This window comes from Cadophora gregata (assembly GCF_030347475.1).
Source record: "Cadophora gregata isolate MNR1 chromosome Unknown scaffold_11, whole genome shotgun sequence".
NCBI lineage: Eukaryota > Fungi > Ascomycota > Leotiomycetes > Helotiales > Ploettnerulaceae > Cadophora > Cadophora gregata.
This window is the reverse complement of record NW_026695934.1, coordinates 278,619-305,360: the sequence shown is the minus strand read 5'-3', so window position 1 is coordinate 305,360 and position 26,742 is coordinate 278,619. Positions and strand designations below refer to the sequence as shown.

The 26,742-nt window shown below is 44.1% G+C and overlaps 6 protein-coding genes across 6 annotated transcripts; 5 read left to right on the top strand and 1 right to left on the bottom strand.

The window, feature by feature from the left end:
• Positions 1-267: 267 nt before the first annotated feature.
• ONS95_002205 (uncharacterized protein) lies at positions 268-792 on the top strand (the record flags this gene model as incomplete). The annotated part of the gene is made up of 3 exons (XM_058495449.1): positions 268-420; positions 473-633; positions 684-792. The coding sequence occupies 3 exons, from the start codon at positions 268-270 to the stop codon at positions 790-792; spliced, it is 423 nt and encodes a 140-aa protein (XP_058354177.1).
• Positions 793-2,091: 1,299 nt separating this feature from the next.
• ONS95_002204 (uncharacterized protein) lies at positions 2,092-3,088 on the top strand (the record flags this gene model as incomplete). The annotated part of the gene is made up of 2 exons (XM_058495448.1): positions 2,092-2,980; positions 3,036-3,088. The coding sequence occupies 2 exons, from the start codon at positions 2,092-2,094 to the stop codon at positions 3,086-3,088; spliced, it is 942 nt and encodes a 313-aa protein (XP_058354176.1).
• A 520-nt stretch (positions 3,089-3,608) lies between these two features.
• ONS95_002203 (uncharacterized protein) lies at positions 3,609-4,330 on the top strand (the record flags this gene model as incomplete). The annotated part of the gene is made up of 2 exons (XM_058495447.1): positions 3,609-3,618; positions 3,696-4,330. 2 exons carry the CDS (start codon positions 3,609-3,611, stop codon positions 4,328-4,330), a joined length of 645 nt encoding a protein of 214 aa, XP_058354175.1.
• Positions 4,331-5,383: 1,053 nt separating this feature from the next.
• ONS95_002202 (uncharacterized protein) lies at positions 5,384-5,974 on the top strand (the record flags this gene model as incomplete). The annotated part of the gene is made up of 1 exon (XM_058495446.1): positions 5,384-5,974. The coding sequence occupies one exon, from the start codon at positions 5,384-5,386 to the stop codon at positions 5,972-5,974; it is 591 nt and encodes a 196-aa protein (XP_058354174.1).
• A 9,873-nt stretch (positions 5,975-15,847) lies between these two features.
• ONS95_002201 (uncharacterized protein) lies at positions 15,848-16,444 on the bottom strand (the record flags this gene model as incomplete). Its single annotated transcript, XM_058495445.1, has 1 exon — positions 15,848-16,444. One exon carries the CDS (start codon positions 16,442-16,444, stop codon positions 15,848-15,850), a length of 597 nt encoding a protein of 198 aa, XP_058354173.1.
• Positions 16,445-21,322: 4,878 nt separating this feature from the next.
• On the top strand, positions 21,323-26,708 carry EAF1 (chromatin modification- protein VID21). The gene is made up of 4 exons (XM_058495444.1): positions 21,323-21,537; positions 21,625-21,777; positions 21,870-25,224; positions 25,280-26,708. The coding sequence occupies exons 1-4, from the start codon at positions 21,476-21,478 to the stop codon at positions 26,288-26,290; spliced, it is 4,581 nt and encodes a 1,526-aa protein (XP_058354172.1). The 5' UTR covers positions 21,323-21,475; the 3' UTR covers positions 26,291-26,708.
• The last annotated feature ends 34 nt before the right edge of the window (positions 26,709-26,742 follow it).

Below are 26,742 nucleotides of genomic sequence, written 5' to 3'. Positions count from 1 at the left end.
ATGCGTTTTCCCGATTCAGGCCACAGCCAAGCGAGAGGACTAGATGAATAATTCTGTGCAGCCAATCTCATCCTTTCTTGGCCATCTGCATGTTGCACTCATCTGACTGCATTGCATGGCTTTGATAATGTGCTTACCTAAGCTCGATTGATCGCACAACTTCTCACTCTGTGTCTATAAATCGGCTCACTATCCTCACATTCGTATATTGATTAGAATCGGGAGATTTCAGCTATCCTCCATCCACTGCCAAGACAACCACCAAAGATGCCTTTTACACTCACAGAAGCACACGTCCGAGGGTTTCTAGACCCAGCAAGTCGTGGCGATTGGGTTCCTTTCGTGACAGCCATTGATCCAAACGTTCGCTGGACCATCGGAAGTCTGAGAGAAGACTTGACTTGTTGCACTGGAGTTTTCGTAATTTTCCCGCATCTACCTACATGTCACTTTATCTCACCAGCTCAAACAGAACCTCCAAGACTGGCTAGAGAAAGTTTCGCCTCCCATGCAGGCACGACTACAGGGCGCGCTGGAGATGAAGATTGAAGCACTGGATGTTATCGGTAACAAAGCGATTATAGAAGCAACTGGGTTTGCTGTGCAGAAGAATGGGAATCCATATGACCAGATGTAAGATTTGTGTAGTCTGGTCTACAGAGGACCGCTGATTTATGTGATAGGTACTGTTGGATTATGAAATTTGATGATGAGACGGGAAAGGTCGTGGTGATCAATGAGTATTTGAATACGGCGTTGGTCAAGGAGGTGTACGAAACGAATACAGTGTAAGATCCAAAATGAGCTGGCTACGACTTCAACGAATACAAGAAGCTATGACAGGATAAGTTTCTTATCATGTTGGAAAGGAGAATGTTCAAAAGTTTCTCCCAAACTTGGCACCTGCTTTGGATCTGTCTCGATTCATTAGTAACAACTAAATTTAATGTCTCAGAAACGTGCTGGAAAACCTTAAAGCACCCGTGGCGTATCAGTACAACACTCCATAGTCACGAACAACACATTTCTCCATATAGCTGCTGAGTTGAGTTGAGCATAACATGATGCATTTAAAGTTATGGATCCCGGTCTGGAAAGCCAGCAAATACTCACGTGGAGAGGAGCATGCAGGGATGACAAATCAGCTAGATACAGAATGCACCTGTCGTCACCAAAAGCCTCAACTTCAGCAATGTACCACTTCCACAACCTGAAGTGTTAACTTCATAGACACCTCTGCTGTCTCGAAATATGTCAGTCGCCTCGAGCAAACACCTCTACCTACCTTTATCAGCATCAGAAATCCGGCTCTTGGTCCTGCACCCTGGGAATAACGACAGTCCAATCATTTGCTCACTGAGAACCGCAACTCTCAGGATCAAGACAACTAATGAGCGCGAGCCCTGTTCAAGCTTAAGCACTAGCTTCAAGGCACAAAAAAGTAAACGCACTAGCTCAATCCGTTCCAAACTCCAGGCGCGACTTCTCAGGCTCAGTCTCAACCACCCAAGATACGAAACACTCTCCTATTGTTGGGGACCAGAAGGGATATACCACTGTATCGACATCGATGGCCATTCAGTTCCCGTACGGAGGAACCTCTGGTGGGCGTTATACCATCTACGGTATCGGATGCATGGGATGGCAAGGACCCTATGGATAGACGCCTTGTGTATTAATCAAAACGATATCCCCGAGCGTAGCGCGCAGGTTTCGATCATGGGGTCGATATACGCTTCTGCGTCTGGAGTTCTGATTTGGGTCGGTGAGGAAACTGATGGGAGCACGGAGGCGATGAAGGTCATTCGCGTAGGCCATTTGCAAAAATAGCTTCTCAATCTTGAGTTTGGGGAACTAAGGTATGAGCCGCTCTACATCCAGTATGGAGACGAGTTCAATTCGCTTTGTACGAGGCCGTACTGGGGTCGCTTGTGGGTTATCCAGGAAGTGTGCTTGGCTGCTAAGTTAAAGATTCATTGTGGTCCGGCGAGCGTGAGCTGGCATGCTTTTCAACAATTCTGGGAAGTTTTCGGCAACTTGATTGCAGAAGAGAACACGACGGATCACCTTACGGTGCTACTGGAAGAATTAATGAGGCTTCGTCAAATTGAAAGGCAAAGTCTCAAGGGCTTGATCAATTCCAGTCGCCATTTCCAATGCATTGATCCCCGAGATAGACTTTATGGGATTTTGGCCCTGTTGGATATTCGGAATCAACAGATGGATAAGCTGGATCGACAGCCTTCTGTTACTTTTCCTGTTGTCGACTATTCAGAGACAAATGGAGAGTTGTATGCGGATCTGGTGAGATGGTGTCTTTCAAGCGGGGAGATTTCCCCGAGCGATGCACTTATTTTCAGTCAAAATGTTCAAAGAGCTCTGGAATTTCCATTTCCAGGCGCACCCACCACGATATTCGCTGAGATTCATGGAGTTGACCAACAAGAGTCTTGTAAAGTTCTATTCACTGAAGAAGACTGTACCGAGGTCGTTGCTTCGGTCGCTTCTCTCGAGCGAGTAGAGTGCTCGTATGTCGATAGGTCATTCATTTGGACAGATGTCTTGCCTGGCGGAACACCAACAGCACGCTCTTTAGATAAGAACCTCACAGCAGTCGAAGACTTCTACGCCGCTCTACAAACACAGCAAGGTGATGCAATAGGCATGAACGTGATAGATAACGATATACCGGCAAGGACCTATAGGAGGGTGCTTGGAACATTCCGTCAATTACAAACATGTACTGGATGGTGGTATGTCGGCCCTCCCGATGCAAAAGAAGGCGATATCGTTGATCAGAAATCTATGTTACTCCTTCGCCGCTACAACGCTGTGAATGAGGTCAGTATCATTGGAAAGGTTGTCAAGTATGACCCGAGGGTACATAGAATGAAGAATACGGATGGGCAAGGGGAGTCAGACTGGACGAAATTTACGCCTGTGGGAAATAGCTCTTTGGAAAAATTTCGGCCGCTTCCAGGTATGCACGCATTCTAACAAACAAATCTCACCGCAAAAAGCTTAAAGTTGTACAGGAGATCTGAAAGCGTTTCTAACATTATCCGAAATCCAACTTTTAACCCGATAGTCTGTTCAGAGAAGACTTATAATTTGGTACTTCACTCAAACGTTCGCGAATCGCTGGATTATGCGTTACATACTAGATCCTTGCTAGATATTCAGAAAATATAAGTCCTACCTGACTTAAAAACTACGTTGTGAGATTAGTTGCTGAATTCACAGACCCCATTGACCCAACCTGACGAAGCTGCACTATCATAAAACCAGCTAAGCGAGGTGACTATCAATCTCGGTTCCAAGTAAACAACCGCCCTAAAAGTTCCAGCGCACGTACTATGTTTCTAGCTCACACGAAACTATCCACAGTAGCACCTCAAAGCAACTTTTATGTTTCGAGCTCCCAATTCCTCCTTAGAACTTCATCTTCAGCTGATATCACAAAGTATCACATCGTTAGAGCCTGTTATACCTCCTCCAATTCTCGTCTTCACAAAAAAAACTATAGTAACCAATAAGTACCAGCAATCTACTCATCAATTCCTCTACATAGTTCCCAGAATTCCTACAGCAGGAATCAAAACAACAACATGATGGACCGTCAAAACCCCGTATGCTTCCGGCATGATGGCGAACCATACTCCTTCTCTACCTTTGATGACGATGACTTCTCCGAGACGGAATTCCATCAATCGCTTTGGTAGCCCTAGAACGTCTTGAGAATCCTTCTGGGTCCGATACAGTCGAGCCTTCCACCGATTCTCCCCCTTCTCCGAGCGGAATCGAAGGTGCCATTGAGGAACTACAGGCAATACCCACCGAGGAACGGGAGCAACGTGCATGGAAACATATTGAGTTTGAGGCCAGAAGGGGTGGAGACGCGGATGACGAGGCGTATATTGCTTTCGATAGTGGTGACGAGGAGGATCTGGAGTTGCTTGATTTTAACGACGATGATGAGGAAATGGAGGAAGAAATGCCCGCGGACCAAACAATGGCGCACGACCAAGAGCCAACGCTTGCCACTACTACTCAGCCCATGAGCGTCACTACCGAATTCCAGAATACTTCATACTTATCCCAAAGCCCAGAGTACATCGAACCTATGCCTCAGCACATACAGCAGCAACTCGAGCTCTACAACTTCTTACTGAATGATCTGGAGGATGTGAGGGAAAGCTCGGATCTGGTAGAGATCATCGCTGTTGGAGACCTCGTCGATCGCGTTGGGGATGAACTGGCGAGGATTGGGGTATTCTGTGAATCAAAGTCAATAGGTGCTTATCCGGCGGCATTTTCGGGCTTTTCCTAGCTGTCGCAGGGTGTGGGCATGAAGGCATGCGCGAGTTTTGAGATGATGAGTCCGGATTTGATGACAACACGATTGCCAGAACAGAGATCTGTCATTGGATTATGGTAATGGGATTCAACGAGCAGAACGAGACAACGAGAAAACGAGGCGACGAAAGTCATGGCTATCACTTCCTCAGTCGACATGAAAGGTTGAGAACTTGACGAGGACGAGGATCAGAATGTCGTTGAGGGGTGGAATTTTCTGTTCTCGGAGCTTTTGTTCTTTTTGGCGTGGCGTTGTGTTTTGATTAGTACCGTGGTATCACTGAACTAGACTTATAGACAATCTTAGGATGGCCATAGTCTAGTTGATGTCATGTTACCTGGGAACTATGTACATAGCTAAATTTGTCGTATGCGCTGTTTCGGTCTCTACAATTTGGCTAGCTAGATTACTGAGTCCTAAGACTTAATGTGAGCGACAGATATAAACCTCTCATTTTGATTCTCTTGGTTTACCTTTCCGCTTATCTTGTTGCCTTTTGAAGCGTGACACTAAAACTTCCAAACTCATTAAGAATTTCGTTCTTCTACTAAGTTCCGACTTCTTTGTGGCTTTGTGTACGTACCTTCAAACTGACTCATCAGCCTTTGGATAATCGGTCCATTATCTTCTCCAAGGCGGCTATTTGAAACATCTGAAGCCTCTGATTGGTCAGTTCGTTCAATCTGCAGTCTGCAATGCACGTTCTTACCAATATAGCAAATCAAAACGCACACAGAACAAACGAGAAAGATTCTTAACGGCCCTATTTCATACCCCCAAACATGTCATTTCGTTGTCCCGCCACAGTCACTCTTCGATGTCCTTGAAACCTCAAGACCATTCACCAAACTACACGATTGATAGCTCCTAGTGATCAGTGGCGCTCTTTTCAGATTCCAAGTCCCCAACCTCAAATTTATACGAACCTTGGTCTAGATGTCTAGACGCGACATCGTGGCACCACGGCAGATACATACACTTCGATGCACGCCACGGCCAAGATACCCCTGCGATAGCCACCCCAGCATGGATCCCAACCACTCAAGCGGCTTTGTGCCATCATTCAGTGTTGTGGCTCGGCATATCGCCTCCCGGTTCGGCACTCTTATTCTCAAGATCCTATCATTCGTCGTCACGGTGCTTCTGACCGCGCTCCTCAGCATCGGCGTTGCATTCTGGAAACTTGCTCGTTGGGTGTTATTACTCTCTTCCAAGATATGGACATCGATATTTGCCGCTAGGAGGGAGAGATTCATGTTGGACTCGAGCAAAGAAACTGGGAGTGCTGGACAAGGACACGGAAGATCAGGGCAGGAAATTGGACTTGCAGGCCGAAACGGAGTGCCAGAAGGATGGGTCAGATACGTCATCTGCCGGACGGAAGATATCTCCGATCTCGACCTGGAGAAATGTGAGGGCTGCCATCAGGTCTTGGAGACGGAGATTGAAATGCTGTCGGGAAACGGAGATTCGATTGAGGAATTGGCGGAGCGGCAGAAGAGAGTTGGGTTTTGGTTGGAGGAGATTGAGAGATTAGATCGTGATAGTGGGTATTCGTCTCCTGATGCTGAAGGTGGTGTGGGAAGAGAGATATTTTGGGGGTTACAGGGCTGTTGAAGTGAGGTGGAGGGATGATAGAGTCTCTGTACTGTCAGTGTAGAAATCAGAGATATATGGGTACCTGGCCAAAATGAAGTCCACCATTTCTTCCTGCCCCATCCCCCGATTGTTGGAGTTGCAGGGTGACAATGCTTCAGTGAATGAGAACCTGAGATTACCGGCACGCCAATGAAAATCCATTCAGAAACGTGGAAGCTGTTATGTGAAAAATGACCCTATTATGTATCAGAATTAGCCGAATTTCGACGTCCCCGGTCTTCACGTTTGAACTCGGATTCGCCCTCGATATCACGTGCTTCCTTCACTGTTCTCGTACCTTACAGGAGAAAGCGGATTCCGACCCACCGTAGGAGGTGCACTTTGCTGAGATGACAACCTCTCAACTGCCAAGAATTTCTTATCACTATCAGTTGACTGTCAATTGACAGTTACCAGAATGTTGTAACAGTGATATGATTATTATTCTAGGAAAGTGCCCCTCTCACGGTGGGTCGGAACCTGCTTTTTCCTTTAAGGTATTATCGACTGTACTTCTCAGGAGGTGCTTACGTACCTATATCCGAGTAAACAGCCCGACCACGAGCAAGCGAATAACCGGCGACACGTGATATTTGTCTGAAGTACCAGACGTCTGGATTAAATTGATTACCATTTACTCGACCCAAACTCTCTGCCTTTCGATTGGACTTTGGTTCTAAGCCGGGGAAGATGTGTGTCGTGGATGGATGATGCGTGTAGACGGGAGTGATGACGAGGGCCGTTTTGAGAGGCGAGGTCAAGCGAACTTCGACGAGTCCGTGGGCAGGAGGCAGACTGACTCTTAGCGAAACGTGAATGAGGGTATTACCGTTGAAAGGAAGGGTGATAGAGTGGAATAGAGAATGCGATTGAATTGCACAATGTATTGGAAGGTAATTTTGCTCTGAGATCTTGCTCACTTCAATAATACTTGCATCCGTGATGCTTCGTCGGGTGGCAGCTCCAAGGACGAAGTCTGCATAGTTGGAGATAGAAGAATTTTCTGTATTGTGGATGTATGACAATAGTGAATGCATCTGAAGCGATGAGGGAATAAGAATGGGCCGGAATGTTGGATGTCGTTGGACACTAGCCAACCCATGCAGGCATGTATCCTCCCTAGGTTAACACATGCCAGGTGAAAATTGACTGCTATTAACTGGATAGACCACCGAACTAGAGTACCGCGATCAAATGGATGTTTGAAGGAATTGATGGGCCTTTTATGAAGGGCAAAGCGATACATTATTTTGGAAATACGCAATAAAAGAACATGGACGATTGGAATTTAGGAGCGACATGCTATGAAATTCGGCCAACGTCCGTATTATAATCTCTCTCTTTGATAGGAGTTGAGCGCATAGAAACCAGAATTGCAGACAAAAGACTGATGCTTCCTCCGATCAATATCATAATCACTCTCCCCAAGTGGGACCAGGAGAAATGTATACGCTTGGATATAAGTGGCTTCATATGAAAAAATGTTACCATCTAATATCAAGACAGGTTTATTGATAGGCGTAAATGAGAGAGAGCTAGGGGATGGCAGAATTGAGACAGACGTTTCTGTTTTGGTTGATATCATAAAGAGTTTTGCTAGTGGTGAAAAATAGGGGTAAATGCCAAGCTATATTCTTGAACTCAAGATTAAAATATGCATTGGTGAAAACAAGAGTAACAGAATTCCAAATATCAAGCAAAACAGGGAATATCGTGAAAGAATCAATAGTGTTTATTTACCTCCTTATCGCGTTGACGTTGGCATTCTTTTTGTTGTATAACAGAGGCCAGATCAGAGTTGGTGATCCCCGTCTCCACTAGCAAGTGGATAGTGTGTTACGTATAATAACTAAAAAAAAATATTATCTTTTGATTAAACTCAATTTTTAGAAATAACTTAACAACTACGCCTCGTATAGTAAAATAAATCCCGGGAATCGATTCTTAGAAGCTTCTTACCCTTATAGTACTGATTTTAGGTTTTCCTTAGCCTATTATAAGTAAGAAAAGTATAAATATGTTGGTCCGCAGACCTTTACCATGGAGGTATAGGGGGAAATCAGGGGGTGCAGGTAATCCCGGTTAGGGGATGGATCCCTTTCGGATACGAACCGGGGGTTGTTCGGAAGGTGGTATATATTCTGACCCGTAGACACTCTTTACAATACACACTTTTGAACACCTTTGAACTGAACCTTGGATTTTGACGTATATCGATATACACTTGTTATTTGTTTACCGGTACGATACCAACAAAATAGGAAAATCCACGTATCGAACCTTAATAAGGAAGCGTATTAACTTAAAGTAGTATATAACTTAAGAGCTAAATATAAAGTTAGTATACCCTATAGAATAGCAGTCTTATTCTTAGACTTAATTATCACCTATTTTAAAGTAATAGAGAAATAAGATAAGTAGGATATACTTTAGAAAGTAGTCTAGTAGCTCTAAGTTAATATCGTAGCTTAGTATAAATAGTAGACCGCGTTACTATATAAACTACTTAGTAAAGGCAACTCCCTAATATAGGAGATATAGTTAAATACAACTATAGTACTATAGATATATTAAGGGAGATAGTCTTATACGTTAATAGCTAGTAGTAGAATCGCTACTAAAGAAGTAGTTATAGTATCTACTATATCTATAGCTAGGACCTTCTAGATTAATAGTATTACTATAAGGGAGATATAACTCGCTATTAATAGTGAGATTATAAAGAAACTACTCTAAGAGTAGCTTAAACTAAATAAGTATATTATTAAGTAAGCTAATATCACTATTACTAGCGTATTAAGCAACTGTATTAGTTATAGTAATAATAGCAGTCGGGCTACCGTATTAATACTAGCTATCCTACTATAATAGGTGAAATCGGCGAGACTAATATATAATAGAGATATCTTTATATATACTAAGAATATAGCTATAATAGAGAGACTAATTCACTAAGGGAAGAAGTAGTAGAGCCTCCTAGGGGAGAGTATAGAAGTTATAGTACTAATATAAGGTGTAGTAGTATTAAGTATCCCGATTAAAAGTATAAATATAATAAACTAAGAATAGATAATTAACATGCTATTCTATAATAACTCTAACTTACTATACTTAGTAAGCGCTATTAAGAGAGTAAAGTAGCTCTCTAAAGTAAAGCTAAGGAAAATATATAATATAATTATAATCGAATTATATAATAAGGAGATTATAAATATATATATTATAGTATAACAAATAGTCTAGGAGAGCGCCTTAAAAGCGACTTAATAGTATAGCTGAAAAGCCTAAGTAGTATAATACTTTAACTATTATAGCTTTAACTATATAACTCGTATATATACTATAATAAGAAAGTACGGATTCTATGACTTAAAGGAGTATTAGACTAAGAAGTACCCCGAGCTAAAGGTTACTACTATATATAAGTATAGTAACTGTAAGGGAAACTACCTAGCTTTCTATAAGGAATATAAGTAGCGGAAGAAAGTTATAGAAAGAGTAGTATAAAAAAAGTAGTAACTAATAAAGGAACTACTATTTCCTAGTACTCTAATACTAATACCGTTAGTATTAGAGAGGAGTAATAGATAGTCGACCCCCCTACTAGTAATATTAGTACTAGCTATACTAGTAATAATAATACTAGAGTTAACGCTGAAGAGTACTAGAAAGAATACTATAGATATAAATATAAACTAAAGCTTACTAATCTTTAACCTCCTAAAGATCTTAAGGTAATATATTCACTTCGAAATACTAGAGAATATAAAAGAGGTATTTAAGGAATCTCTAGCTCCTATAGTAGTAGACCCGGACTTAGTTCTAGAGCTAAGAAGGATACTAAAGCTAGTAGCTTATAAACTCTAGAGCTCCTTAGTTAAGCTTATAAAGAAAAAGGAACTAAGCGATAAATATACTATAGTAATAAGACCTAAGACTATTAGTAAGTTCAAAAGGACCCTAAAGAAAGTTTATAAAGATTATATAAGATTATTAAAACTCTAGAGACTTATAAACTCTAAAAGGGATAAGGACTTTAACTAGGAAATTAATAGCTTAATCGCTAAGAGCGCTACTATTGATAAAGCTAACCTAAAATGAATAGACTTAAGAGCTAAATCGGAAGAGGTAAAGTCTAGTGTTTCTACTAACTCTACTATAGTATTATTAAAGGCTCAGTTGGTATTATTATTAGGCTCTATAAGTATAGTTATATAGTAATAAACCTAGAACTCTCGCTAATAAGTATATACTAGTATAAAATATTCTCTATTCTATAGTATAACGTGTAGAAATTATATAATATAATAAACCTTCTACTACGAAATAAAAAGACTTAGAAATATAATATTATTATAATCTAAGAACTATGACTTAATAGTTATAATAAGAGGGCTACTTTGTTACGAACGCACTCAGAAGGAGTATCACGTGTGTCTTGGCCCTGAGGCTCGGCAGCATTGCTGCACAGAGAAGCCAAGAACTAGGAACGAAATCACGGGACCATGTGTCACGTGATGGCATGGAGCTTTTGGAACCATAGGGTCCAAGGTTCCTGGAGCCTGGGATCATAGGACCCATAGGGATCCAAGGCTAACGAAGGTTCTATATAAGACTGGCACGTCTGCCATTAGATAGGAGCTTCGTGCTCAACTTCAAATAGTATTCTGATACTTAGTAACTGTCTTCCCGTCTACGTGATACACCTACCTCTCGATCATCAGAGATCAACTGCAGCCTTCTGTATTTACAGCGAGTAAATACCGGACCGTTACACTTTGAGCACCTTCTCGTCAGAGGTACCGACTCACGAAGACAACATGTCCTCCGTCAAAGGATCGTCGAACGACCACTCGGCTCCCGCCAAGGCCTTCGACCCAAAGAACATACCCAAGATCGCCGCCCCGGATCTCTACAACGGAGACCGATCCAAGCTCAGAGCATACCTCACGCAGGTTAAGCTCTATACGGGCTTCAACGGTCACCAGTTCGCCACGGAGACTGACAAAGTCCTTTGGGCTTCGTCCTTTCTCCGGGGATCTGCCTTCAACTGGATCGAGACCTTCCTCTCGGACTACATTCAGAACCGAACCAAGGATGGGAGAGTCTCCACGGCAATGACCAAGGAATCCCAGAAGATCTTTATGACCTTCGAAGGTTTCGAGCATAGGATCAACCGCGTCTTCGGCGACATTGATCAGAACCGTACCGCCGAACGGAACATCCAGAACCTAAAGCAGGTCGGGTCAGCGACCACGTATACTGCCGCCTTCCAGCAATTCGCGAATCAGACCAGCTGGAATGACGACGCCCTTCGGGCACAGTACTACAAAGGGTTGAAAGACGGAGTGAAAGATGAGATAGCAAGATCGGACGCGCCTACCGACTTGCAAGAACTCATCGAAATGGCTGTCAAGATTGACAACCGAAACTACGAGAGGGCACTCGAGAAGAAAGGCCAATACCGCTCCGGAACGCACATGCACCAAGGAAGAGGGGGCAATAACAAGAAACCATTCTACCCTCGGGAAATGGAACTCGATGCGACGTTCCGGAAGCCAAGTCATCAAGGAAAGCCGCGCAACGGCGGGCTATCTAAGAAAGTCATGAGCGAGCGACGAGAAAAGAAGCTGTGCTTCGAGTGTGGCCTCCCTGGTCACATGGCCAGCTCTCATCGACAAAAGAAGTCGTGGACAGACAAGAAACATGCCAACGCAATGGGACGTGGCTCTTACAATGAACCAACACGACAACTCGCCGCGACGTATCGACACATGACTACAGACGAGCTCGAGGAGAATCACATCCACACCCAGTTGGGCGATTCTGACGACAGCGAGCGAGATTCCGCGAGCGTCGTGGATCAGCTCGAGCAAACCGTCGTCAGCACGCCCCCTGAGGACTATGTGTATCGAGACAACGACAGCTCTGGGCCAGACGATGACACAGAGTTAATGCCAAGTGACAGCGAGGAAGAAGCCCAGGAGCCAGAGTGGACTCCAGAACCAGGGCCACCTCAACCTGAACTCTCAGGACCAGGAGTGGGTGAAACTTGGGAAGTTACCCAAAGAGAAGAGAGCCTGTATCAGGTTAGCTGTAACACTCGCCACTGGACCAATGTAGCCACCGGGGTTACTTATCAGGAACCAGGCCTTGTCGGCTTGGGGGGTCCACCGTGGGGGGCAAGGTACGAAGTAGTCTACCGGGACTATAAGCGTATCGGATGGAGAATGGCCGGCAGCTGGGAAGGACCGACGACCTTTATGCAGCACTTGCCACTCCAGAATACCGTCATTCTTAACACCAGCGCGCCACCAGGGGTGGGCGAGGAATGGGAAATCATGGCTGAGAACCGACATAATAGGACATGGGTCCACGTCAATGATGACGGCCGGTACTATTACGAGATGTACAACCCAGTAACATACACCGAACTCGGAATAGGGCTCGTATACAAGGTCAGCCTAAGCTATGGCAATCGAAGGGTATGGGAAAGTGTCCTCGACCATAGCGTACATTGGGAATATTTCTGTGTGCGGCAACTTGCCGCCATTGGGGATAAACATCTCACGTTGGAGGTTAAAATCAAGGGAGTCAAGCTTCAGGCGATGGTAGACTCTGGGGCACAAGGGAACTTCATGTCTCCTACTGTTGTGCTCGAACACTACCTGTCAACCGAAGTAAAGGACAAGGGATACCATCTGGTACTGGCGGATGGCAAGATCGCCTCCGATGGACTGATCGAGGTCCAGACCGCTCCAGTCCATATGGGCATCGCCGGACACTCCGAAATAATCCAATTCGACGTCGTCAGGATTGGAAGGCACGACATCATCCTGGGGTTGCCATGGATGGAAAAGCATAATCCTGTTGTCGATTGGCAGACAGGAAAACTTGAGTTTAGTCGTTGCCAAGACTGCTGTTATCCACCGGGAACAGAAGCAGTGAGCATTCGAGAGGTTAGCGCCACCTCCAAGGAAGAGCTCGGACACCAAGACAAGGGTCCACTGATGAAGGATATACCATCAGCATACAAGAAGTTTGCGGCACTGTTCAAAGAAGAACGAGGCATCGAGGCCTTGCCGAAACACCAGGACTACGATCATCGGATCGAGTTAGAACCAGGTACCAAACCGATATTCCAACCACTTAGGGAATATTCGGCGACAGACTTGATGACGATCAAGCAATACATCGATGAAAACCTAGCGAAGGGATTCATCCGAGAGTCCAAATCTCCATGGGGGAGTAACGTCTTATTCGCAGAGAAGAAAGACGGTGGACGACGAATGTGCATCGACTACCGTCGATTGAACGATGCCACAAAGAAGGATCGTTATGCACTACCATTGGCCAAGGAGCTGCGGGACAGACTCGTTGGAGCCAAGATCTTCACTCAGCTTGACCTAAGAGGAGCATACAACCTCGTTAGGATGGCTGAGGGTGAAGAAGAGAAAACAGCATTTCGCACTCGTTTCGGTCACTACGAGTACACGGTCATGCCCTTCGGCTTGACTAACGCACCAGCCACATTTCAGCGTCTGATCAACAATGTTTTGCGGCCTTACTTAGACGTAACGTGCATATGCTATTTGGACGACATACTGGTCTACTCCAAATCAGAGGAGCAACATGTGAAGGACGTCACAGCCATTCTCCAGAGGCTGGAGGACGCCTGCCTGTTACTCAAACCAGAGAAGTGCAACTTCCACGTGGACGAGGTTGTCTTTCTAGGCTATGTGGTCACCACCGCAGGATTGGCTATGGATCCCAAAAAGATCAAAGCAATCATCGAGTGGACGGGGCCCACGAATGTCAAGGAAGTACAATCATTCCTCGGGTTTGCCAACTTCTACAGGCGATTCATCAAGGACTACTCGAAAATCGCCGGGCCACTCACGGAGTTGACCCACAAGGACAAGGAATTCCACTGGTCCGACAGCGCACGAAAAGCGTTTGAGGCACTCAAAGCGGCTTTCATCGCGGAACCAGTACTCACTTCCTTCACCCCCGACAAAGAAATACGCATAGAGACAGATTCTTCGGACTACGCTATTGGAGCCGTGCTCAGCCAGCCGGGCGAGGACGGAAGATAGCAACCAGTCGCTTACCATTCGCGGAAACTATCACCAGCAGAACTCAACTACGACATATACGACAAAGAGTTGCTGGCAATTGTGGACGCAGTACGCGAATGGAAGGTCTACCTCGAGGGCGCCGCCCACGAAGTACAGATCCTAACGGACCACAAGAATCTCATTTACTTTACAACGACCAAAGAATTGAACCGACGCCAGGTTCGATGGTATGAAACACTCTCTACCGTTAAACTTCGAATTTCTTATGTCAAGGGAACGGAAAACGCCAGAGCCGACGCTCTGAGCAGGAAACCAGAATATCTCGCAAACAAAACTCACGAATCCCACACCGTACTGCGGAAGGATGGTGATTCGCTAATAGTCAATCACCGACAGCTGGCCTCAACGGGCCAGGTCGCCGAGAAAATCTGGAGGGGCTATGCCAACGACCCGGTCATAGCCGAACAGAAGAAGCAGCTGGGCGAAGGATTCTCCTTCACCTCAGACGGCACGCTTCTGTACCAAGGACGAATCTATATACCCACTGGGGACAGGATTAAATTCGTCACGCACTGGCATGGGCTGCCCGCTCATGGACACCAGGGGGTAGCTAAGACACTGTCTAGGCTATCCAGGGAATACTACTTCCCAGGTATGAGGAAGGTAGTCAAAGACGTGGTAGCGTCGTGCGACACATGCATCCGGAACAAGGCATCACACCATGCTCCGTATGGGCTCATGAAGTCACCAACAACACCACCTCGCCCATGGAAATCAATCGCTTTGGATTTCGTGGTCGAGCTACCACCCTCGAAAGACCCAGTCACAGGAATCGTATACAACTCGATCTGTGTAATAACGGATAGGTTCACAAAGTACGCGTACATGGTACCAGTACTTGGAACACAGGACGCGCCCATGATGGCGCAGGTATTCCTCAGAACAATCTTCGCAAGCCACGGAATACCAGATGAGGTCATCTCAGACAGAGACAAGCTCTTCACCTCGAAGTTCTGGAAAACTCTCATCGCGCTCTTAGGAATGAAGCAGAAAATGTCAACCGCATTCCATCCTCAGACCGATGCACAGACAGAACGAATCAACCAGATAATGGAAACTTATCTTCGGTGTTATGTGAACTACAAGCAGGACGACTGGGTGCAACTACTTCCACTCGCTCAGTTTGCATATAACAGCGCGGACCAAGAGACCATTGGAGTATCGCCGTTCTACGCGAATTATGGGCACAATCCCACGGCATACAACCCACCAATAGCCGGTCAGGGTACCGCGCAAGAAGCCATACTACAGGCAGGTGAGCTTAAACAGCTCCATGAAGAATTGTCAGCCGATATTCTCTTCATCGCGCAGAGATCTGCGATCTACTACAACAGAAAGCGTAGCATGGGACCAACGCTCAAGGAGGGGGATAAAGTCTACTTACTCAGAAAGAATATCGCAACCAAAAGACCAAGTCACAAATTGGATCACAAAAAGCTAGGACCGTTCAGGATTGCCAAAGTCAAGGGACCAGTCAATTATCAACTAGCTCTGCCAAAGACAATGAACATCCACCCAGTATTCCACATATCTCTCCTCGAACCAGCACCGCCAGGAGCACCGCCTGCTCCTGTCACCGAAATACAACCGGTCAATCCGAACGCCGAATACGAAGTAGAGGCTATCCTCGACTGTCAGAACTACCACGGCAAAACACGATATTTGATCAAGTGGAAGGGGTACCCACAGTCAGAAAACACCTGGGAACCCAAGTCTAACCTCCACTGCCCTGGGTTGCTGCGAAGTTTCCATCAACGAAACCCAGGTCTTCCCAGAAGGAGTTCCCAAAGTCAGGCAGCGGTTCATCAACCAGGTGGAACTCGGAGGAGTCGCCGGCGGGCGGCGGTGTAGGTGGCCGAGCGGCAGAAGCTTGCTTCTCCCTCTCCGCTGCTTCCCGCGCCTCCGCCTTCTCCACTCTTTCTTTTGCCTCAGCCTCGTCCAACTCATCCAGAGTTCTCAGACCACGACGAAGCATTTCCCTCCCTCGCTCGCGAAGCTCGGCTTGGCGCTGCTCGAGCTCGCGGACGCGAGCCAGGCCGGCCATGGCCGCCTCGAAGGCCATATCTCTCTCAAACTTCAGGCGATCTTCCTCCATACGAAGACTTTGGAGGTCGTCGATAGAAACCTGAAGAGCATCGCATTTCACGCCGCGACGGACACACTCCCCACACCTCTGGGACTTCTCATTCAGGACCACGCAATTGCGATGGTAGCGAATACAATTGGAACACGGCATGCTGGGCGAGCCGTAGGAGTTGATCGTTTCAGCAAGTGCTATCCTTTGTTTGTATTTGGTGGTTTTGGAGGACATGATGAAAGAAGAAGACGGCCATGGGTCGTCGTCGGTATTTCCTTTGGCATACTTAAGCGTGGGGACCACGCTAGGCAAGAAGGGGGATAGTGTTACGAACGCACTCAGAAGGAGTATCACGTGTGTCTTGGCCCTGAGGCTCGGCAGCATTGCTGCACAGAGAAGCCAAGAACTAGGAACGAAATCACGGGACCATGTGTCACGTGATGGCATGGAGCTTTTGGAACCATAGGGTCCAAGGTTCCTGGAGCCTGGGATCATAGGACCCATAGGGATCCAAGGCTAACGAAGGTTCTATATAAGACTGGCACGTCTGCCATTAGATAGGAGCTTCGTGCTCAACTTCAAATAGTATTCTGATACTTAGTAACTGTCTTCCCGTCTACGTGATACACCTACCTCTCGATCATCAGAGATCAACTGCAGCCTTCTGTATTTACAGCGAGTAAATACCGGACCGTTACATACTTATAACTTATCTTAAGGGCGATTTAAAGCTTACTTAGCTAACGCTAAGAGACTACTAGTCAGCTTCTTTATCTATAGTAAAATCTACCTTAGCTTAGTTTATATTATAGGGAGAGGACCTTATATAAGCTTAGTATATATTATAGTTAAGTTAGGGGGTACTATAAAGATAATTATAGTATATAATATATATAACTTATATAACGTATCAGATCTATATATATATAGAGTCTAGGAAGGAATACCTTAAGAGAGTATATTACCGGAACTAGATATTACTCTTAAGAAGTTCTGGAATAATAGTTAAGTAGTAGTAAAGGACTTTAATATATACTACAAGGAGTAGTTTAGGAACCTACTACTTCTAAATAGCTACCTAGCTATAAGAGTATATATAGAGGTAGTAAGAAGTATAATAGTAGACTATAGCCTTGAATTTACTCTCTTAGTAAGTATAGTTACTTAACTAAGAGTAGATATTTAGTTAAGTCTATAAGGTATAGCGATCGACCTTAGCTAGTGTAGCATTAAACTTATAGATAAGCTAGCTACTTATAAAGTAGTCCTAGAGTTAGATATAGCTTCAGATCACCTACTAATAGAGATAGTAATCTTAATAGACTATTCTAAAACCCTAATAGTCTACTAATAGAACTATAAAACTATAGACTAGGCGACCTTCTAAAGAATACTCTAAGAGCTCTTACCCTCTATAGCTAAAATTAATACTATAATTATACTAATAGACTTTAATAATATTATTAACAGGGTAATAGAAGTAATATAATAAGTAGTAATATCAGTTATAATAAAGAAGAAGTATACTAAGAGAATAGTCCCAGGGTTTATAAGGGCCTATAAAGAGGCAGTAGATAAGGTTAAAAGAGCTTAGAGATAGTAGAATAGAGTCGGAAGTACTATTTAAGACTTATAAGAGTTTATAGTAGTAAAGAGAGCTAAAAAGAAGGTGATCTAAGTCGTATAAAGAGATATTTATAAGAAGAAGGTATTAAGTGTATAAAATAAGAAGAGGTTATAGTTACTAGTAAAGTAGATAAGATAAAGGGGTACTAAAGCCTTAGCTTTTATACTAGATATCAGGAAAAGTAATAGAGAGTTAGTAGAAAATATAGAAGATAAAGTAAAGGTATTATAAGCTACCTTCTTCCCTTAACCTCTAGAAGTAAATCTAATAGATATATACTTCTATAACTACCTTATACTAGTAGAGCGATAGACCTCGATTAATAAGTAAGAAGTCCGGGAGGCGTTAAGAGATACTCTTCTAAATAAAGCCCTAAGGGAGAACAGAATCCTTAATAGAGTCTTAAAAGCTATAATAGATATTCTAGCTCTAATCTATATAAGACTCTTTAACTAGTTTATTCGACTCTAATACTATCTAAGTAAGTTTAAAAGATTAATTATAGTAGCACTAAGAAAACCCGAGAAAGATAACTACTTATAACTAAAGTTATATTATCTAGTAGCCCTTATAAACACAATAAGAAAAGCTATAGATATTATCCTAGTAAAAAGAATATAATATTATACAAAATAATATAAGCTTCTCTTAGTATCTTATACTAGAGGCCGGAAGTAGTTCTTATATAAGTATATAATATACCTACTCCTAGAGAAAGTATATATAATATAGAGGAAATATAAGGTAGCGAGCCTCTTAATACTCGACGTCTCTAGAGCCTTTAATAATATCTCTTATAAAAGACTCCTCTATAACCTCCGAAAATAATATCTACTAGAAAAGATTATTTAGTAGATAGCTAGCTACTTATAAGATAGAACTATATAGATTAAACTTTATAAGAGCGTAAGTATAAAGTTTAGAGTCCCTATTAGAATCCCCTAAAGCTTATTACTATTACTTATCCTATATTTGTTCTATAGTATAGACCTACTAAAGATAAGTCGTTTAAAAGAGCTAGTAATAAGCTATATTAATAATACTAGCTTTATAGTAGAAAGAGCTACTACTGAATCTATAGTACGGAAATTAGAACTCTTATACTTAAAGGCAAAGGAATAAGCTTAGCGATATACTTTAGTGTTTATACTATAGAAGTACGAGCTTATATACTTTACTTATAAGAGTAATAGGAGGAAGATTATAGTATAAGATAAACTAGTTAACCTCGGAAATAGTATAGAAGTATAAGTAAAAACTTATACCCGCTACTTAAGAATTATCTTAGATAGTAAACTAAATAGTATAAAGTATATAGAATACGTTAAGATATAGGTAAAGAAATCTATTTAAGCTATAAGAGTAATCTCTAGCTTAAAGTAGAGAGTATTAAAGGCAGATATACTAACACTAGTTAAAGTAATTATTACCCTACAGATATTCTATAGTTATTCTACTTAGTAGATCTTAAACTTTATTTATAAGAAGAAGATACACTAAGTAAAACAACTAAGAACACTAGACGCCCTCTAAAAGAAAGCCCTTTACTTAGCTACCGGAGCCTTCTGATCTATAGCTATAATAGTACTTAACGCCGAGATAGAGATATTTAATACTAAAGTATAACTCACTTAGCTTAGCTTAATTACTATATATCGAATTAGAGCCTCCCTAATATACTAGGAGATAAGAATACTAAGGGAGAGAAGTATAATAAGTAAAGAATACCTAAGAAGGTTACTATTTTAAGAGTTAGAAAAGGGTATAAGACGTATTATATTACTAGAAGTATTTAAGAGACTCGAATAATAAGTACTAGTAGTAGCCGAACTATAATAGATTCCCCTAATATATATTATTAAAGACGCCGAAATAGTAGTAAAATCCTATAATAAGCTCTAGTAGGAGAACCTGATATTATATATATATATCTTCACTAATAGAAGTAATATTAAAAAACAGGTAAGAGTAGCTATATAAGACCTAAAATAAAGAAGAAAGTACTAACTAGATATAAGTCTATCCTCCTAGTTTATAATATATAGCGCTAAACTATATAGTATTTAGATAGCGCTAGATATAGCTCTAAAAGATAATAATATTAGAAGGCTTACTATCTTTATAGATAACTAAGCTATAATCCTATCCTTAGTATACCCTCGGAAGTAATCCGGCTAAACGATTCTATAGAAAATATACTACTTAGTAAACGTTCTTTAATATAGATAAGTACTAGTAATAATACGCTAGATTCTAGTATATATCAGAGTCCTTAGGAATAAGGTAGCGGACCGACTTATAAAAAAGGCTATAAGCTAGAGATACTATAAGGATAGGAGCTAGCTAATAAGGGAAACACACTTACTATAGCTCCCTTAATTAATCTTGTTATATAAGAAACAGATTAAGGAGGAAGTAAGATACTAGTAGACTAAACGCTAGAACTAGAGCGAGATATTACTTCTTTATAAGAAAACTTAGAAGAAGTTCTTCTAATATCATATTAACTAATATATTAATAAGCTCTACTAAGGCTTTATAAAGGCTAAGAGTTCAGTACTAATCTAGATAAGGACTAATAAGATTAGTCTCTATAGCTACCTTTATATAATTAAACAATTAGATAACCTATAGTACGACTATAAATAAGCGTACTAAATAGTTAAATATATTATTAAAGATTATAAATACTTAGACGAATTAAGGGATAAGTACTTTATAGGGGTTCATACTAATATAAAAGTATATTTAAATAATCTAGAGCTTATTCCTAGAATAGTAGCTTTTATACTAGTAATAGGTCTTATAAACCCGATAGCTTTATATATAGACTCCTTACTAGAATAATACTTTATACTTCCTTAGGGGGCGGCTAAAGTAGTAAATTAGTAATAATACAATAGGGAAATTTGAACTCCTCGCTAGAGAGAGGCTATAATAATAGTAATATATATCAGAATAGAAGCAGAAGGCTTAGGGAGTATATAAGATCATATAGAGTTATACAGGTTTTTAATATTATTTAGATTTCTTTTATTTATACCGGTTTCTTTTATACTCTGTTTAGCTCTAGATACGGGGCTAATTAGCCTGTGATTATACATATAACTAGTCTATAACAGTACGTCTGCATAGCGCTAGATAGTAGCTAAATAGACTATAGATTTTTAAAAAAAAAAAAAAAAAAAAAAACGTATAATAACTACTCCAGGCCAATCCAGTCTGACCGAAACAACCATGCGGAACATTTCTGTACGCAGCCAAAAGAAACACCAAACAAAGCTGGCCAAGAAGTAAATAGACAATAGTGATGAACATAAACTGTGTTTGCCGTGAATATAAACCTCCCAGCAGGCTGGCAGGGCTCTTCCTCAAATGATATGCCGTCCCGAACTAGCCTAGCCCCTTGCCGCCCTCCTCCTCGCCTGTCAAGCACAGGCGGTGCAGCGCAGCAGCATCAACGAGCATCGGACTTCAACGAGGCAGAGCGAGACGAAGAGGTGAACAACAAAATCAATCGCCCCGTCGCAACGCCACGACTTTCCATCAAAATAATTATCTGCATCATCTCCAGCGTGCCCATTAACATCGGAACCGCATCCGTTTTCTCGTGAAACGGATGTCGCGATCGCTCTATTATGAGTGAGGTTGGGGTCGCCGACCGCGCACGGCTTTTACGATCAAAACACAATGAACTCAGGTAAATCAATTCTGCAATCCGTATCGTTTGAAAGCGCTCGTCCGGGCGCATCGATGCATGCCAATATCATGATGCTGACTGGTGTAGTCGAATTGTTACGTCGCGCAAGAGGAAGCTCCGCGAGTTCTTTGCCGTTTGCGACCATGAAGGCCCTCTTCCCCAAACCAACCTCTCCAACCCCGACGCGCCGCCCACCTCCGTTGCAGAAGAACGCTTTCTCGAAGTTACAGACATCTTGCAGTACGTGCAAACTCTCTCCCTGCCGACTTTCAACCCGGTCGAGGCCGTTGTTCCTTAAGCACGTGTCAGTTTGCTAATTCACATGTTCACAGAGACCGGCTGTTCGACGAGTCAAACCTTCCAACGCGTCGACAACTGAGATCCGATGCCTCGAAGCAGAAAACGTCCTCCCGCAAAGCCAGTCCCGATGGAAGACCCGCAGATAAACCACGCAAGGCATCAAAGGGTCAGCGTGATGGCTCGAGATCCAGGAAGAGCCGGGCAGCTACGCCCAAGAGTGATGTTGGAACAGCAACACCAACACCTACTGCCACCGAACTTGGAGGAGACTCGAATGCGAATTCAGGAACTGTTCAAGGATTACCAATGCAAAGATCGACTTCGAAGGGCTCGCAGACCGATCTTCCTGCAGAGGCATCCGCAGTGCTGGATGAGATAGTTGAGGAGACTTTTGAGAATGCAACCGAAACACAGCCATCGGCTCCGGAGGAACCGGCCCCAAAATCAGCGCTGGAGAGTGACAGAATATTGACCAAAGTAGAGAGCAGACCGAACAGCCCCGGTGTCGATCCAAGGAAGGCGATGCCCATATCCGCGGAAGATGCAGCGAATTTACCAGGACAGTTGATTCAGGGCTTGGGATCGTTGGATGAGCACCACAAAGCAGTTACGGCACACTTGCCTCCCAAGGATGTGCAGGAGAAACGTATGCGAGAAGCGAAGGAAGCTCGGGAGCAGAGACAGGAACAAAGTGGACGCCTGTTGATCAACCCGCCTCGAGATGTTGTACGGAACGCAGATGTACTTTCATCCCCGGGCTCCACCATCGATGCCAACTCTGCTACGACGCCAGCAATGCACGAGGCGTCAACTGACACAAGTCCAGAGCATGAATCAAGGTACGACGCCGAAAAACTTAACAACAAGGACGATGATGCTTCAACTCCACCAGCGATAAAGCGGACAGCAGAGGAAGAGGCCGAGAAAGAGGAGCACGACAGGTTGTTGCAGGCACAAATCGACGTTTCCACGGCGGAGATAATGAAGGACAATGGTCCTGATGACCAGTCTCTTTCTGAACAGGCTGGTATTTCTGCTGGGCAAGCTGGTGATTCACAAGCCATTCAGACTGATGTGAATGAAGGGGATACAGGTAGACTCATAGAGGAAGCCAGCGAGGTCGTTCAAGATATTGTTGAGGACGACGATGAAGTCGTTGGCGTCCCTACTCCTGAGGACAAAGTCATAACTACTCCTAAGACTTCTGCACCCGAACCCAAGGATTTGCAAGGAAAACAACCGGAGGTCCCTGACTCTGAGGCAGAGGAGGATATCACGCCAAATGCTGATGCGATGGATGTTGACAAAACAACTATCAAGGACTCATTTGAGAGCGCACCTGTCGTCGAGACCCCAGTGGCTTCACCTGCTATTGCAAATCCATCGGAATCAGGGCCGAATCCAGCAAATGAATCGAATGCATCATCTGCTACTCCTTCTGCGACCCCGCGAAGAACACCACCAATACCTGCTCCTACACCAGTGCTAGAGCGAATGACCACAAGGGTGGCTTCGGGGGCCATGCGCCACAAATCAGTGTCTGAAATTCTGGGAGAGACACCTAAACCTAGCACAGCGTCAGATTCGGCAGGAAATTCCCACTCTCCATCAAGAAGCACGACTCCGCAATCTCCAGGCACTCGTGTCAGAAGTTTGGCTGAGAAAGCCAAGGAAAAGGAAAGGAGCAAACTTTCTACTGTAGTTTTTCCAGGACGACCACCAAAAGCAGCTGCTCCTGAAAGCTCTCTGGTGGCAAATGCTTCGCCATCTCAGGCACTAAAGGATGATTATTTCATGCCACTGTTCCTCGCTACGGCATCAACAGACAAAAGCCGGCCCTTGGATGCTATCCTGCAGACCGCCCATAAGACAATCACGACTGCCAACGCTTATGTTCCCATTTGCGAAAATCAGACATCAAAGGTCCTCAAGCGTATCTACAACTTGCAGTCCGCCAACAAGTGGACATTGAGACAACCCAAACGATCAGCGGAACCCATCCGACAAACTGGCCACTGGGATCTTCTCCTGCAGGAAGCAAAATGGATGCGTACCGATTTCCGAGAAGAACGTAAATGGAAGGGCACAGTTGCCAGGAATCTAGCATATGCCTGCGTGGAATGGTGGGAAACTAACAAAGAGGACAGGAAGTTCCTTCAGGTGCACGCGACATCACCTCCTATTACAGATCCCTCAAAAGACGTGGAGATGGGAGATGTTACCAGCCAAGCAGGCACTCATCCAACGCCAGATCTCGTGGCTTCGGGCGAGTTTGATTCACCAATGGATGATTTTGATGAAGAACCACGACTGAATTTACTTGAAACGGTTGCTCCCACTGCCATTTTTGCGCTGCAGGACGATGATGTTGTCTTCGGTCTTCGAAGATCGCCCACAACCGACAAACTCCTGGAGGAACTTCCCATGTATGGTGCACCGCTGCGAGTGCCCCGAGCAGATTTGCCTACTTCAGATATTGATCCTGATCGGTTCTGGAAGCGACCTGCCTTACCACTGAGCAAGTACGTTGAAGGTCGGTTGGAGCTCAAGACTGCGGAACCTCCCAGGAAGAAGAGCAGATTCGAGTACGAGCTTGAAGATGATGATGATGATCACGTGGTATTTGGAGAGCAGCAAACAAAACGACCGATCCTCCCCCCCGAGAAAACAGACGTTGCATTGTTCAATCCCGAACACAAGCATATCCGCGATCGCATCCATTCCTCGCATCAATTCAGACCACCATCGGAATTTCAGATGCCACTTCAAAGCTTCTTTGAGTCTCGTATAGCGTCCCAGTGGACCTGGGATGAGGATAATGAGTTGAAGGGATACGTGCGAGACTACTCTTATAACTGGTCGCTAATCTCAAGTCTTCTTGGAAGCAAGTCTCTTTATGTCACCGGTGCGGAACGCCGAACTCCATGGGAATGTTTCGAGCGATGGATCCATCTTGAAGGCCTGCCCGCTGATATGCAGAAAACGCACTACTTCAGAGCATATACCTCCCGTATCGACGCTGCTAATCGCAACGTAACGGCGCAGAACAACGTAGCTCCACCACAACCTAATGCAAATGGTCAAGTACAGCAGGCTCCACGAAGAAGACCCACCACCAGCATTCGAGTTGAGCGTCGGAGGAACCAAAGGCATCTCACCATAGTCGATGCGATGAGGAAACTGGCCAAAAAGCGTGAGACTAGTGCTCAAAAACAGGCTCATGCTCAAGGTATGGCCGCAATGCGAAAGGCCAATGAAGCTCCGAATGCCAACCGTAATCTCCTCGCAACTACTCCTCAAGACTTCAGCAAGTTGAAATACGAGCGCGAAGAGCAATTCCGCGAGCGAATGTTGCAGATGCAACAGCGGCAGGAAGCAGCACGAAGAGTAAATTCATCATTTCTTTAACATATATCCTATCACATTTACTAACATTCGAAAGGCAAACGCCACCATGCAACAACAGCCAGGAAGGAATCCAGCCAATCCACAACAACCTGGACTGCCAAATGGAGTCCCTCGACCGGCCAATGCATCAATGCCTATGAATGGCTCAGCTCCTCAGAGTGGCCAAAACCTCGCTGTCCCTGGTCAGAACAGGCCTCGCCCCATGCCCCCTCAAATGCCCGGCCAATCTATGCCAAATAATCTTCGTGTTCCTCAAATGCCCATGAACGGTGTTCCAACAGCTCAGATGCAAGGACAAATGCCATTACCAAACCCGGTCTTGGATGTCGGACTCGTTAGCCGTGCTCAGCAAATTTCGCAACATCAACAAGCCATTCGTTTACAACAACAAGGCCAAATTCCTGGCCAACCAGCTCAGATGCACAACTCCCCTCAACGTATGAATGGTATGCCCCAACCTGGATTCCCAATGCCAACCAACATGATGCCTCCATACAATCCAAACACAAATGGAGTCTCAACACCGCCAGCCAACTCTCACGGTCCATCTCCCAACCAAGGCCATGCTGGCTCCCCACGGATGGGCCAAAATCCTCTTCAGCCTCCCAACGGTGCCACAACGTCACACATCTCGATGCTCGAACACCAGATCAAGCAGAAATACCCGAATGCTACCAACGAGCAGATTACGAACATGATCCAGACCAACCTTTCCAAAACCATTCTCGCGCAACAACAACATCATCAACAGCAGAGACAAGGATTTGCACAAAGTGCAATGAACGCTGCTGCAGGAGGGAATGCTATTGCTGCAGGAATGAATGCTATGACCAATGCTGCACAGGGTACACCACAATTATATGCTCAGATGCTGAGACAGCAGCAAGAAAATCAGCAAAAAGCAGCTCAACAGGCACAACAAGCAGCAGCAGTCGTTGGAAATGCTCAAAGTCCAGGGAATGGGAACGGAAGTGCTGGGAATTCAGCTCAAGGGCATGCTCATCGAGCAAGCACCGGATCAGCAAGTGTACAAAGTGGCAAATAGATGTATTATGTTTGGGTTGACGAGTTAGCGATGTATTGGTATGGGTCGGGTTATGCTTTTTGGATTTTTGGTTATGGGATGGGATGGTCATGGTTAGGAAGCCTGACTTGCTGGAATCACATTGTTAGAGTAAAGTCAAAGTCGACTTGATAGAGCAGCGCTCTTTAGCTGCTACAGTGTTTTTGATGATTGGCAATAAGCCATGCTTTCATCCTCCAGAGAGGAAGGATTGAAATGCAACATACATAATACCCCTTACTTCTATGAACAGCTTTTTGTGGCACTTTCATCTGGATGTGAAGATTGAAGTCTGACATGTGAAATTGTTTCTGTCTGGTCACGTGAGCTCTTGCCTTGAAATGGTGGCGGCAAAATCTATCAAACATGGCAAACTCGAAATTTCCTGGTTGGGTCGGCGCGAGAATCTCATGGTTGCCGCCTTCACAGTCAAT

What these genes read in the sequence shown, in the direction of transcription:
- EAF1 (XM_058495444.1), top strand. Translation starts at nt 21,476, where the DNA reads ATGAGTGAGGTTGGGGTCGCCGACCGCGCACGGCTTTTACGATCAAAA. An exon ending in TCAAAACACAATGAACTCAG is followed by an intron (nt 21,538 to 21,624) that starts GTAAATCAATTC and finishes TGACTGGTGTAG; the next exon opens with TCGAATTGTTACGTCGCGCA. An exon ending in GAAGTTACAGACATCTTGCA is followed by an intron (nt 21,778 to 21,869) that starts GTACGTGCAAAC and finishes ACATGTTCACAG; the next exon opens with AGACCGGCTGTTCGACGAGT.